Below are 13,742 nucleotides of genomic sequence, written 5' to 3'. Positions count from 1 at the left end.
TGGTAAGGTGAAGTTGGAAGTGAGTCTAGGAGAGAAAAGGGAGATTAAAAAAATAGAGATCACTGAAAGTGAAAGTTACTTAGTCATGTCCAACACTTTGTGACCCCATGGACTATACTGTCCATGGAATTCTCTTGGCCAGAATACTGGAGTGGGTAGCAGTTCCCTTCTCCAGGGGATCTTCTCAACCCAGGGATAGAACCCAGGTCTCCCACATGGCAGGCAGATTCTTTACTGTCTGAGCCATGAGGGGAACCCAAGAATACTGGAGTGGGAAGCCTATCCCTTCTTCAGGGGATCTTCCCAATCCAGGAATCGATCTGGGGTCTCCTGCATTGCAGGAGGATTCTTTACCAGCTGAGATACCAGGGAAGCCCAATGCCTTAAGTTGGAATTGTTATTTGAGGGTGTAATCAGGTACCTAGAGTCGGACACGACTGAGCGACTTCACTTTCACTTTTCACTTTCATGCATTGGAGAAGGAAATGGCAACCCACTCCAGTGTTCTTGCCTGGAGAATCCCAGGGACGGGGAAGACTGGTGGGCTGCCGTCTATGGGGTCGCACAGAGTCAGACACGACTCAAGTGACTTAGCAGCAGCAGCAGCAGTAGCAGCAGCAATCAGGTACCTGAGATCACTCCCAAGTGAGAGTGAGAGCAGAGGGTATCCTCAGGTAAAGTTTTGATTTCATATCATTTCATTTTTTTTTCTTTTTATATGTTGTAACGACTCTGTGTGGAAATAATTCCCAAAGCCCAGGAAAAAAAATGTTCTCTCCACCCTAACTTCACCTCTAGGGATTCTCTCTGCATTGGGTAGCTCCATGTCTGCACTGATAATCTCATATTAAGTCACAAAACACATTGATGGTGATTCTAATGTATGATAAAGAAACCTGTATTTACTGACTATGAACCTACTCTGGATCTGTATGTCTGTCAGAAATTGGATTGTCCTGTTCTGGTTCTTAGCTCCTGTAAGAAGTATATAGATAGATACAGAGGTTAATGCTTAACTCTCACACAGTTGCTACTGGCAGAACTGGAGATAGAACCATCTGTTTCCACGAATATGTATGGTCTCATCTACTTTCTTTGAAAGATTACTTGGAAGAAACTAGAGTTAGACCAAAAGGCAAGGATTGATCTTCATTTTTTATGACAGGATTGAGTCAAAAATAATAGTCCCACCTCTTTTTTAACAAAGCATCATTATTGTCATATGACAATGGCCGTGTGTAGTGAATTTCAAAAGCATCTCCTGTAAGTTTTTTATTAGTTAGACTCCCAATGTCAGATATTTGTATGTTAGAGCTTCAGACTCTTCCGGAACGTGTCTCAGGATGTGAAAAAGAATTCACTTCTAAATATTCTTAGCATCTTTAAAAGCAATTTACTAGCTGAAGTGACTTGGAAGGAAATTAAGAAATGAGAAAGAAACCTCTTTACTACTTTGAAAAGTAATAGATTGAGAAGGGACGAGAATAATATCTTTTCTGACAAAGGCTGTGCTGAATTAAATCTTGTGTGTGATATAAGCTGGACATTTGTGATAATTGGATATTGTAAGTGCCTGGCTAGTGAAAAATGACAATTAGTAAATGACAAAACAACTAAGGATAGGCATTCATTTCAAGTGTGACTCAGTAAGTGTTTGACAACGTAATTAGTTGCTGAAAAAGATATGATTAATTTAGACAAACAGCTCTGAGTTCAAACTTGCTCTGTTACTTGGTAACTGTGACTTTGGGAAAGTACTTATTTAGTGTCTTCATATATAATTCTCCAGAGAAGGCAATGGCACCCCACTCCAGTACTCTTGCCTGGAAAATCCTGTGGACAGAGGAGCCTGGTAGGCTGCAGTCCATGGGGTCTCAAAGAGTTGGACACGACTGAGCGACTTCACTTTCACTTTTCACTTTCACACATTGCAGAAGGAAATGGGAATCCACTCCAGTGTTCTTGCCTGGAGAATCCCAGGGACGGGGAAGCCTGGTGGGCTGCCGTCTATGGGGTCGCACAGAGTCGGACACGACTGAAGCGACTTAGCAGCAGCAGCATATAATTCTCATTTGTCCTTACGTGTAAAATGGGAATAATATGGTAGGTCAAACCAGGTAAAATTGCTATTTCTGAAGGTCAAAGATGATCATATATTGGCAAGTTCATATGATTCAATCCAATTCCCTCTGCCTCACAGGCAGAAGACTTTCATTGTAAAGATTAAATGGGAAAGGCGTATAAAATGCTTGCACACTGTTTAGCTCATAGGAAGTGCTCAGTAAATGGTAGGTGTTACTATCTTAAGTGAATCACATTATTATTTTCAATATAATAATCACTCAAAATCCTATTTATTTATAAACGTGAATATTACAATTTAAATTTGAGCTATCCATTTACTAGAATACAATGATAGAGGGCAAATTAATTTTTTCCTGGAAACATTTGCAAGGCAGTTATTACAAAAATGCAAATTCAGTGAGATTTAGAATTTAGAAGTCTCACTAGAATACAATATGTGACCTTCCGTATCTGGTGTCTTTCACTTAGTACCATGTTTTTAAGGTTCGTCCCTGTTGTAGATGTGTCAGTGCTTCATTCCTTTTTATTGCAGAATACTGTTCTATTGTGGGGCTTCCTCAGAGGCTCAGCGGTAAAGTACCCTCCTGCCAATGCAAGAGACACAGGAGTCAGAGGATTTGATCCCTGGATCGGGAAGATACTCTGAAGGAAGGCATGGCAACCCACTTCAGTATTTTTGCCTGGAGAATCCCGTAGACAGAGGAGCCTGGTGGGCTACAATCCATAGGGTCACAAAGAGTCAGACATGACTGACGTGACTGAGCATGCAAGCGCTATTCTATTGCTGAGATATACCACATTTTGTGTATCTGTTCATCAGTTGATGGGAGGCATTTGAGTTGTTTCCATTTTGGGGCTGTTATAAATAATGCTGCTATGAACATTTGTATACAAAAGAACACATTGTATGATTCCGCTCATATGAAATGTCCGGATTAGGCAAATCCATAGAGGGAGGAAGTGGATTAGTTGGTTTTCAGAGGTTGAGGGGAAGAGGATTGGAGTGACTGCCAAAGGAGCTTCTTTTTGGAGTGATGAAAATGCTCTAAGATAAGATAGCGGTGATAGCGGCACAACTCTGTGAACATACTAAGAGACAGCTGAATTGCATACTTTAAAAGAAGTAATTTTATGGTGTGAATTATACTTCATTAAAACTATTATTAAAAAATAGTGAGAAACATTTAATAACATACAATTACTATGTAAAGAAAGAGAGCACCCGATGATGATTTATGCGGTTTATTATATCATAAGGAGAAGCATTCTGCCTTGAGAAAGGTTTTGCTAATTTTGTTTTTAGTCTATTCCCATTTCAAGCATAATGTACTTCATTCTTATTCTGCTCAGCGTTTATGATTGGAATTTGACTCTCAAATTATTCAGAGCCGACTTGAGTTTTAAAGACAGCCAAGACAATAAGGGGGGAAGCAAATATAATTTAAAGCTAGCAGAATTATACTGATATTAAAAATTCAGTGAAATTAATCAAGAAATTGACTCAAGAATCCAGGAAGCCCTGAAAGGAGATTTTTGCAGTTCAGAAATGGAAGGTGTTAGAGAGGTTCATTTGTAGTTTGCATAGCCTCCTCTGTTTTGTAAGGTTTAGTAATGATATTAGGTGGTCTATAGCTTGTGATTAATGCATTTTGTGTTAAAGGTGGCAGTAATGATATTTTAAATATCCCAGTGATCATTGGATTTCATTTTTGCAGGCAATTTGCAGCTTCTCTGAGTAAAACATATATATTCAATTACACAGACTGGTAAATGGACTCCCCTCTCCCCCCTCTAATCACCAAGAAACATTAATAGTGCTTTCTGATGCCACTTTCTTGAAGGGAGTGAAAGTTATAGCTACATGTCTTTCAAAACCTCAGCAGCATCACTTTCTGCCAGCCCTTCATATATTTTCTTCCATTTCTTTGACTTCAGATGACACAACCTTGCCATCCACTACTTCTTGCACGACTGTCTTAATCTTCCTGGTTTTCTTTATATCTGAATTGAGATTTAAATATAAAATGTTAATTCAGACCCAAGATGCTACTATTTTAGAATACTCAGCTTTAAATTATTATTTTGTATGTATTTCCTTCTTTTAGAAAGGCGTTGAACCCATTCTCTTTCTGAAATGATCTTAAGTCCATTTTCTAAATAAATGCAAAAAATTTTCTACTCTCCCCACTCCCCACAAAAGAAATATGTCATATTGAATTAAGTAAAATGCACATTTTCATCTTGTTTTTCTCTTATAGGATCTTAGGATGTCTCAGGACAGTAATAATAGCCTGGGCCAAGAAAATCACCCCGTCAATGGGAGTGTGAGAAATTTCCCACATGGAGGGTTTCTTTATATGATGTGCCCCATTTTCAGAATCCCTAAGATGATATCTGTTTATTTAAGAGCTGACTTTCCTTTACTTTTTACCAGTGGCAGGTAAGTGGTAAACTACTGAGTGAGAATTCAGTCTTATAGGAAGTGTGTAAGAATTTAGAATACTTACCTTTCTCATCCAGAGTGCTCAACTGATATTCTCTAGTTTTGTTTTTCGTTTTTTTAAGAAAAGAAAAAAAAAAAGAAAAACAGAAAAATGTGTTATTGCCATTTTGCAAATGAAATGCTCTCCTGCCTGTTCTGCTTAAAAATAAAGTCTGAGTGATGTGTGTTTTACTACTGTTTGTCTCCCCCACCTCCCTTTGCAGTGCTTGCTCCTTCAAGCTGGAGTGTCTTACTTTTTAACTTGAAAAATCCATAGCTTCAGAAATGACTGGTTTAACATACACTAGGGATCTTTAATTACTAGAAGTTTCTGTAATTAAAATAACAAAATTATGAAGGCAGTTTACATCTTGTGTTCTCTTGTTGCCTTTTGTGGGGGTGGTATTTGAAGACAGTTGCTGCTACCGCACTGATGATTCTCAGACTGGTTCCCACGGACCTCTGTGGCCTGTTTTTCAGTTCATGATCTTGCAATGAGAACTCTAAAAAGTTATAGTGCTTTCACATGGAACTCTGCTCAGCCTGGATGGGAGGGCAGATTGGGGGAGAATGGATACATGGATATATATGGCTGAGTCCCTTCACTGTTCACCTGAAGTGATGACAACATTGTTAATCGGTTATACTCCAATAAAAAATAAAAAGTTTAATAAAAAATTATAGTGCTTTCAATTATGTATTAATCATAAAAATTAACACCAGCATATCTGTATCAGATATGCTTAACCGTCTTCTATCTCAGCCCTACAGCATGACCTCAAGTACAAAGGATCAGTATTTTTTTGGGGGTGTGCATACTAGTATACTAGTTGGTAAAGTTTTGTTCTGTTGGTGTTGTTGGTGGGGGGGTGTGTAGTTGTTTTTCAGCTAGGGATTACATTGGTGCTGGGGAAAGAGTTACAGAGTTTAAGGTATGGACATTAAAATAGAATAGCAGATAGACATAGACGCCTATCCTTTGATTCTAAGAGCCTTACTTGACATCTTCTCCTTCCAGAAGATGACGGTAGGTAGCAATTTCCTGCTCAAGCCGGATCTTTATGTCAAGGAGGATATTATATTCATGGATCTGGCGTTCTGTGTCGGTCCGAACCTGCACCAGTTGGCCCTCAAGGAAGTTTAGCTGTGCCTGGATTTTGGCCAAGTGGCTACTATAACGAGCATTGGTCTCCTCTAGTGTACGCTCCAAAGCTTCTTTCTACGAGCACAAGAAAAAGTGGATGTTTCTTATTTGAGGACCTGATTTAAGAGGTGCCTTGATGTTAATTTCTCTTGAGAAGAATTCTTTTATCTAGTCATTGTGGGAATCATGCATATTTCTAGCTTTATCTCTCACTTTTTCCAACTAGGCAGCCTCAGCCAATCAACAGGGATAACTGGCTCTTCAGGTTTTTGTTTGTTTATTTGAGTTTGCAGTCTGTGGTTTATGTATTTTTGTTCTCTGTATTTGCTTCTCCTCACTGTGATTTGTAGTGCCTTTCCATTAGGAGGATTGGACTTGCTAAACCTGTTGATGGTAGGCTTGGTTATATGAGTTTCTTTGGCTAATGAAATGCAAGTGAAACTGACCAATGCATTTATGCAGAGACAGCTTTAAGAGCTATCACATGGTCTAGCTATTGCCCCTTTCCTTCTGGCACAACACTGGCATGTCCACTTACCCTGGGGTGGAAAAGTCATGGAGCAGAGCTGAAGCCAGCCCATGATGGATGTAGTGTTGTTACAGGGAAGAACAAAATCTGACCACATGTTGGATCTGTTTCTTTTACTTTAACCTTTGCTTCCTGTTGCTTTTGTTCACTGTCTTATATATAATGGCCTGCCTCAGGGAACCAGGCCTCTCTGCCTGAATGTTAAACCAAAGTGCCTTTGCTTAAGGAAACATCCTTATCCTGTCCACCTGTGGTGGTTTAGACACTAAGTAGTGTCCGACTCTTGCAACTCCATGGACTCTAGCCTGCCAGGCTCCTCTGTCCATGGGATTCTCCAGGCAAGAATACTGGAGTGGGTTGCCATTTCCTTCTCCAGAGGATCTTCCCAACCCAGGGATTAAACCCGGGTCTCCTGCATTACTGGAAGATTCTTTACTGATTTCCCTGGTGGCTCAGATGGTAAAGAGTCTGCCTGAAATGTGGGAGACCTGAGTTTGATCCCTGGGTTAGGAAGATCCCCTGGAGAAGGAAATGGTAACCCTCTCCAGTGTTCTTGCCTGGAGAATCCCATGGACAGAGGAGCCTAGCAGAATACAGTCTATGGGGTTGCAAAGAGTTGAACATGACTTAGCAACTTTACTTTCACTTCTTTACTGACTTAACTACAAGGGAAGCCCTGTCCACCCATATGTAAATGACTACAAGAAAGAAGAAATTAACAGCCTTCCCTAGGCTAAACATTCCAGGAGATATTTGTAAGACTTACGACCTTTTTACTTTGTTTCCTCACCTCCTCCCCATCTCTGTTCTATGAAAGAAACTGCCATCCAGACCCCGGATGAGATGGTTATTTTGAGACATTAGTCTGCCATCTTTCCAAATAAAGTCTTTATTCCTTGTCTCAACACCTGGACTCTGATTTATTGACTTGTGTGGTGAGTAGAGTGAGCTTGGATTGAGTAACAGTCATTGTAAGCCATTGTGATTTGAAGGTTGTTACCGCAACATAATTCATCATGAGCTGACTGATATCCTAGCCTGGAATGTCTTGACCCCTCTTCTCCTATTAAAAATTGCACCTTACTCTTTCCAGTCTACTTTAAATGCCACTTTTCCTGTGACATCCTCCAACTCTCTTTGGCCTCTGCATTCTTGTAGTGTCTTGTCCTTTACTTTGACTTCTTTCTGTCTTTTCATTATCATCAGTTGTTTGATGTGTTTCCCTGACTGCTCTGCAATGGGAGGGATTATTTCTTATAGGTATTTGCATTTCCAGAGTTCCTGACACAGGTGCTTAGTAAACACACACCCCGTGAGAGTTGAAAGTTAGATGTGCTTTACCATGTTGAGAAGGGACTGGAGCTCTAGTTCCAGGACCTGGTAGGTGTGTCTCTGCTCTTTTATTTGATCCTTGGTTCCTTTTAACTCTTCAGTGCTCACTGTGACTTGCTGTTGCAGATCATTAATCTAAAGTTCCAAAATGAAAAAAAAAAAGGAATGAAAGAAAGAAATTAAGGAATAAAGGGAGGAAAGAATGGAGGGAGGGGTGGAGGGAGAGGGGAAGGAAGGAAGGAAATGAGTTATCTGTTTTTGGAAGACAGCTTCCTCACGTTTGCTTACCCATTAGAATTATGCTATTACCTGTATCTCAAACTGTTCTTTGGCTTTCTGAAGGTTCTCCTGGGCCATGGCATCATATTTCTGCCTCATTTCATTCATGATGGCACCAAGGTTCAGGCTCGGAGCAGCATCCACCTCTACATTTACATTATTGCCCAGATGAGCGCGTAGGCTCCTCACTTCCTACAGGGGTGAAAATTCCAATTGATTATGGTCTGAAGTACATTCTCAGATGAGGCTATGCAGAAAAGACATAGTAAATCTTAAGGCTTCTTTCCTTGGGGATGAGTAATAGAGAAATAGAACAACTTAGCTAAGGCTTATTATGGTCCAGAGACTGCTCCAAGTCATTCAAACCTGGCAGCAGCCATATTGAAAAGATGTTAAGGCTCATGTCAATCTCGTTGTCATCTTTTTCACCACCACCACAATCACCAAATCTTCCTCTTTTTCCTCCTCCTCCTCATTATTATTAGAGCCATTCTGTCATTTCCAACACTGCTTCTGAATATTTTCTCACCTCCTCATGTTCTTTTTGGAGGAGATGCAGGTCTTTAGTCAGCTCTTCAATTTGAATCTCCAAGTCTGCCTTCGTTAGAGTTAACTCATCAAAGACCCTTTTCAGGCCATGAAGATCAGCCACTACTGTTTGGCAAATCCCCCGCTCAGCTTCATACCTGTGAATTAAGTAGTATGGAGAGATAATTGAGTTCTTCTTAAGCCATTATAGAAGAGATGAGCTTAAAATGATAATAAGATCAATCTTTATGTGGTATAAGAAGAGATCAGTTTCAATACATCATTGTGTCTCTATACATTTTAAAATGTTCTGGAGAACCTTGGGCTCAGATCACTTGCTTTATAGTGTCATCTCTGTGATTTGGAGCAACTGGTAAAATAACCACTCTGAAATTATTTTTAAAATTTCCTGAATTCTGGAATATATTGTTTTAAAAGTTAAAAAATTGCTCTAATTACTGTGCTAGCAAAAGATTCACATTATCGATATTAAATAATGGTTAGTAGAAACAGAGTCACAGACTTAGAGAATGAATTTATGGTTGCCAGGGGTGAAGATAGGGGGAAGGAATAGTTAGGGAGTTTGGAATTGACATGTACATTGCTGTATTTAAAATGGATATCCAACAAATTCCTACTTGTTGGTTAGCACAGAGAACTCTGCTGAATGTTATGTGGTAGCCTGGATGGGAGGGGAGTTTGGGGGAGAATGGTTATATGTATATGCATGGCTGAATCCCTTTGCTGTCCACCTGAAACCATCATAACATTGTTAATTGGCTACACTCCAATATAAAATAAAAAGTTAACTAAAAAATGGTTAGTTAGATTTACTTAATGAATGCACATGACCAGTTTATTTTTATGACTTTGTAAAAAGATGCATCTAAAGTGAATTATCTTAAAAATTCATGCATTCTCTTCTATGATCTTATATATTCCCATTTTTATTAAAATAGTAAACTTTAAGAGGTGATAATGCAATGAGACTCCCAGATGCTGAGTGGAATTAATGAACTTTTACTGCTTTAATTTCCAGATCTGCTTTCTCATTTCTTTCTTTTTGATCCCTTATAGCATTATAATGCTGTGCTTTTAAACCACCAAAGACTCTTCAGTGCCAATGTGTTGTACAAATTCAGGATGAGGAAGCCCTAGTGTGGAAGCAGTTAAGAGGAACAGCTCTGATAGCATGTAATGTGATGTGACTACAAGAGAGTGAACACAAATTGAACTGCTTTAATCCACCTGGTTCTTTGGTTGGTCAGACCTTACTGTAAAACACTGTCAAACTGGAAGGATTAAGAGCCACCCCTGGAACTTCGGTCATTTACTTGAAGGAACATGGATGACTCAGAGAATCACTAAGCGTAAATAAATGACTCGCTAGATAACAAAAGGGTACAGGCAGAAGGGAAGTTGTAAACTGCCTTTCTATTACTCCAAAGAGCAGAATTAGTTTCAGTAGGTGAAAAGGTAGAACTAAAAAAGAATGTTCTAGCAATCAGAACTGACTAAGGAGAACAGTAGTAATTACTAGAGGTGTTCATTTACACTCTGGGTGACCGTATCTTAGGACTACAGGAGGAGAAGTCCAGTCCTCATGCTAGATCAGAAAGCTTCTAACACCCTTTTAACTCCAAGGTTCTGATACTATTCAGTGGGAGCTCCTTTGCCAACAATGCTGTGGGGAGTCAAGTGTCATGAAGGACCACTGAAAGGCCCTCCTTTTCAGGAAGTGTCAGTATGGTATCAGAGAACCTACTTCAGCCTGAAGTCCTCCATAGCCAGTTTAGCATTATCGATTTGCAGGACACATCGAGCATTCTGCAGTTGAGCATCTTTAATCTGGAAAATACACCAGAAAGAGTGATATTTTCAACTGGGCAGAAGTCTAAAATGATTGAGTTGATCCTCAGATAGGGCCTCTCTTGAACTGAAGACGATGTTCATCCCAAGGATTGCCACATGAAAATAGAAAGGAGAAATATTGGGTTGGAGCTTTAACACAACAGATTCATAAAATGCAACTTGAGTCCTGAGGGTTTGGTCAGTTTCCTTATGACTCTACAAATGAAGAGCTTAGTTCAACTTGAGCCATCAGACCTTACTGAGAGCCTTGTCTTTGTTTCTGCTTAGAACCTTCCTCTTAGCCCCTTTCACTTGGTGAGCTCCTCCCTCCTCTCAGCCTCAACATCATTGCTTCAAGGAAGCCTTCACTGGTTTCCTCAAAACAGAGCTGGATGAACTGCCTGTGCTTTCACAGCCCTACATAGCCCTCCCTTTATCCTTCCATGTGGGACAATGTTGCCTTTGTCCATCTTTGTTTCCCTCTAAATCACATTAGGGCTTTCCTGGTGGCTCAGATGGTAAAGAATCTGCCTGCAATGTGAGAGACCTGGGTTTGATCCCTGGGTTGGGAAGATCCCCTGGAGGAGGGCATGGCAACTGACTTCAGTGTTCTTGGCTGGAGAATCAACATGGACAGAGGAGCCTGGTGGGCTACAGTCCATGGGGTCTCAAAGAGTTGGACATGATTGAGCGACTAAGCACAGCACACAAATCACATTATGTTCACCATCATATTCCCCAGTGCCTGCTGCTGCTGCTGCTAAGTCGCTTCAGTCATGTCCGACTCTGTGCGACCCCATAGATGGCAGCCCACCAGGCTTCCCCGTCCCTGGGATTCTCCAGGCAAGAACACTGGAGTGGGTTGCCATTGCCTTCTCCAATGCATGAAAGTAAAAAGTGAAAGTGAAGTCGCTCAGTCGTGTCTGACTCTTAGCGACCCCATGGACTGCAGCCTATCAGACTCCTCCGTCCATGGGATTTTCCAGGCAAGAGTACTGGAGTGGGTTGCCATCGCCTTCTCCGAGTGCCAGCACTTAGTGTCTATTAAATACTCACTGAACGAATGCACACTTGCTATGTGGTGTTAACTTGTGTAGGCACTGGGGCATCACTGATCTTAAGAAGTGGTTACCTAATGGATGAATCCTCTAAGATGCATATAGATCAGAAGTCTGCTTGTAAAAGATGCTACAAAGGCATGTCTCTTTCAGTAGATCTAGTGTAGATCTAGTCCTAGAGAGAGTGGTCTTCTTTCATATACTGGGCCTGCTCAGGTAAATGGAACATTTGGCTGTGCCTATGTGTTCAGGATGGCCTGAAATAGCTTCATAAACATGAATCATGCGATGGCTAGGGGAGAATGGTTGGCTGATTTTGAATATTTTAGTGAAAGCCTGAGAAAAATGAGCTGTTGGCAGAGGGGCAATTTAAACACCTTTGCCTTCACATCCCCACAATTCCAGAAATCCCAAAGTAACTTCCTGTAGAATTAGAATCAAATTGCACTGATGTTTAATATAATGCAAGAAAAGAGAGACTTGCTGGCAAGTAAGTGGCCTTTGCTCTAAAGAAAGAGGAATGTTAAGATAGAAATGAAAATGAAAGGAACAATTTTCTTGATTAGATAAGAATTTTAAAACAGAGTAAGTGTTCTGTGTCACATTTGACATCTTCAGTTAGGAGCAAAGTCTTCTTTTATTCCATGCTATTGATAAAATGGAGCACTCCACCTTTCTGGTATGACGTGGGAGCAGGTATGATTGCAATAAATTTGAATTGGGGCAATAAAACATTTTATGACTGTTGAAATGGTTTCTGAACTTCTTGGTGAATGAATGATGATCAGATTATTAAACATTTTAAAAGTATTAAAAAAACCCAGATATCATTAAGACCTATGCCCCATCCCCATTACCACCTTGAATCATTTCATCATTGAAATTTATGATCCAGTATTCTGACACTTGTGGAGCTTCCCTGGTGGCTCAGACAGTAAAGATTCTGCCTGTAATGCAGGACACTCAGGTTCAATCCCTGGGTTGGGAAGATCCCCTGGAGGAGGGCATATTCATTTGGAGGGCAACCCACTCTAGTATTCTTGCCTTGAGAATCCTATGGACCGAGGAGCCTTGCAGGCTACAGTCCATGGCGTTGCAGATTGGGACATAACTGTGCGACTAAGCATGCACACACACACACACACACACACACACATACACACACACAAAGTCATCCTATTATCTAGTCTGATTCTTCAGCAATAAGGGTAGATGGCATATAAAATATAGGATATAAAAATATGCCATTTTTATAGATGTGGCATTTAAGCCTAATTTGCTTTACAGTGCCCATTTGGACCACCCAACATATATGCCCTTCTTGACATGTGATACAGCTGGACAGTGGAGAAGAAAGCAGAAGCATCCTGCCTCACCTGGTCTCGCAGCGCTTTGATTTGTCCCATATATGCACTGTGGTCCCGACCTGTGCTAGGTGTATTGGTCTCATACCAGTGCTTGATCTGCTGTTCAAGGTGGGAGTTGGACTGCTCCAGTGACCGCACTCTTTCCAGGTAGCTTGCTAGGCGGTCATTTAGGTTCTGCATGGTCATCTTTTCATTGCCAGCAAGCAGGTTTCCTCCAGCAGGGTCGCTCCCATAGTTTGCCAAGTGTCTAGACGTCGAGATGCGGGTGCCGTGGCCTCCAGCCCCTCCATACACGCTGGGTGCGACCCCCCTCCTATATATGGAGCTGCTCATGCTGAGCGCAGGGCCCTGGGAGGAGGAACTCAGGCTTCGGTGGGAGCTTCTCTGACTGAAATCCATTGGGGGTTGTAGGAGGAAGCAGCTGTTGTAGCTTCAGGATGGATGGAGCAGAGTCCGTCTCTTGGTCGCATATGAGCTGACCTTTTATAGAACTCACAGGAGAAACGCCTCCTCCGCTGACATGTCACTTTACAATTGACACCACAATCCACCTTGCCTTGCCTCTTTTCTTTCCCCTTTGTACAGCAATCTGTTTAATACCATTCCAGAAATTACCACTAGAGGCCTTTCTCAGAGGCTTTTTTCAGGAGTGATTTCTTTTTTCAACAGAGGAAACAAAGGGAAACTGGAGAGTATTGTTTTAGCCCTTGCACCTGCCTTGGCACATTTTCTTTCATCCTAACGTACACATAAAGCATATTTGCAATCTCCATGAATAATTTATCTGAAAAGAAAGATGTGTGTACCTAATAGTAAGTCACAGTAGTGATAAAAAACAATGTTTAAAAATGAAAAAAATAATCTTTTCTTCTTTTTGCTGAGAGCATTTAAGTTCTACTTTTTAAAAAATAAATTTCAATTATACAGTATAGCATTATCCACTATAGTCACCACGTTTTAAATTAGGTCTTCAGAACTTACTCGTCTTACAAATGAAAGTTTGCATCCATTTACCAACCTCTTCCATTGACCTCATCCCTCCACTCTCCAGCCCCTGGCAACTACTTTTCTACTCTCTTTTCTATGA

The 13,742-nt window shown here is 40.7% G+C and overlaps 1 protein-coding gene across 1 annotated transcript; it reads right to left on the bottom strand.

The window, feature by feature from the left end:
* Positions 1-3,744: 3,744 nt before the first annotated feature.
* Positions 3,745-13,132, bottom strand: KRT20 (keratin 20). Its single transcript, XM_006068640.4, has 8 exons — positions 12,665-13,132; positions 10,145-10,227; positions 8,381-8,537; positions 7,882-8,043; positions 7,582-7,707; positions 5,566-5,786; positions 4,593-4,624; positions 3,745-4,086 (listed from the first exon to the last, which is right to left on the bottom strand). The coding sequence occupies exons 1-8, from the start codon at positions 13,052-13,054 to the stop codon at positions 3,989-3,991; spliced, it is 1,269 nt and encodes a 422-aa protein (XP_006068702.4). The 5' UTR covers positions 13,055-13,132; the 3' UTR covers positions 3,745-3,988.
* Between the last annotated feature and the right edge of the window lie 610 nt (positions 13,133-13,742).

Source organism: Bubalus bubalis, chromosome 3 (assembly GCF_019923935.1).
Source record: "Bubalus bubalis isolate 160015118507 breed Murrah chromosome 3, NDDB_SH_1, whole genome shotgun sequence".
NCBI lineage: Eukaryota > Metazoa > Chordata > Mammalia > Artiodactyla > Bovidae > Bubalus > Bubalus bubalis.
The sequence above is the reverse complement of the archived record's forward strand: the minus strand, read 5'-3'. Positions and strand labels throughout refer to the sequence as shown.

Coding starts and splice junctions, on each gene's coding strand:
- KRT20 (XM_006068640.4), bottom strand. CDS start 13,054: ATGGATTTCAGTCAGAGAAGCTCCCACCGAAGCCTGAGTTCCTCCTCC. Junction 10,228..12,664: donor TCAAAGCGCTGCGAGACCAG/GTGAGGCAGGAT, acceptor TGTATTTTCCAG/ATTAAAGATGCTCAACTGCA. Junction 7,708..7,881: donor AAGAACAGTTTGAGATACAG/GTAATAGCATAA, acceptor TTGGAACTTTAG/ATTAATGATCTGCAACAGCA.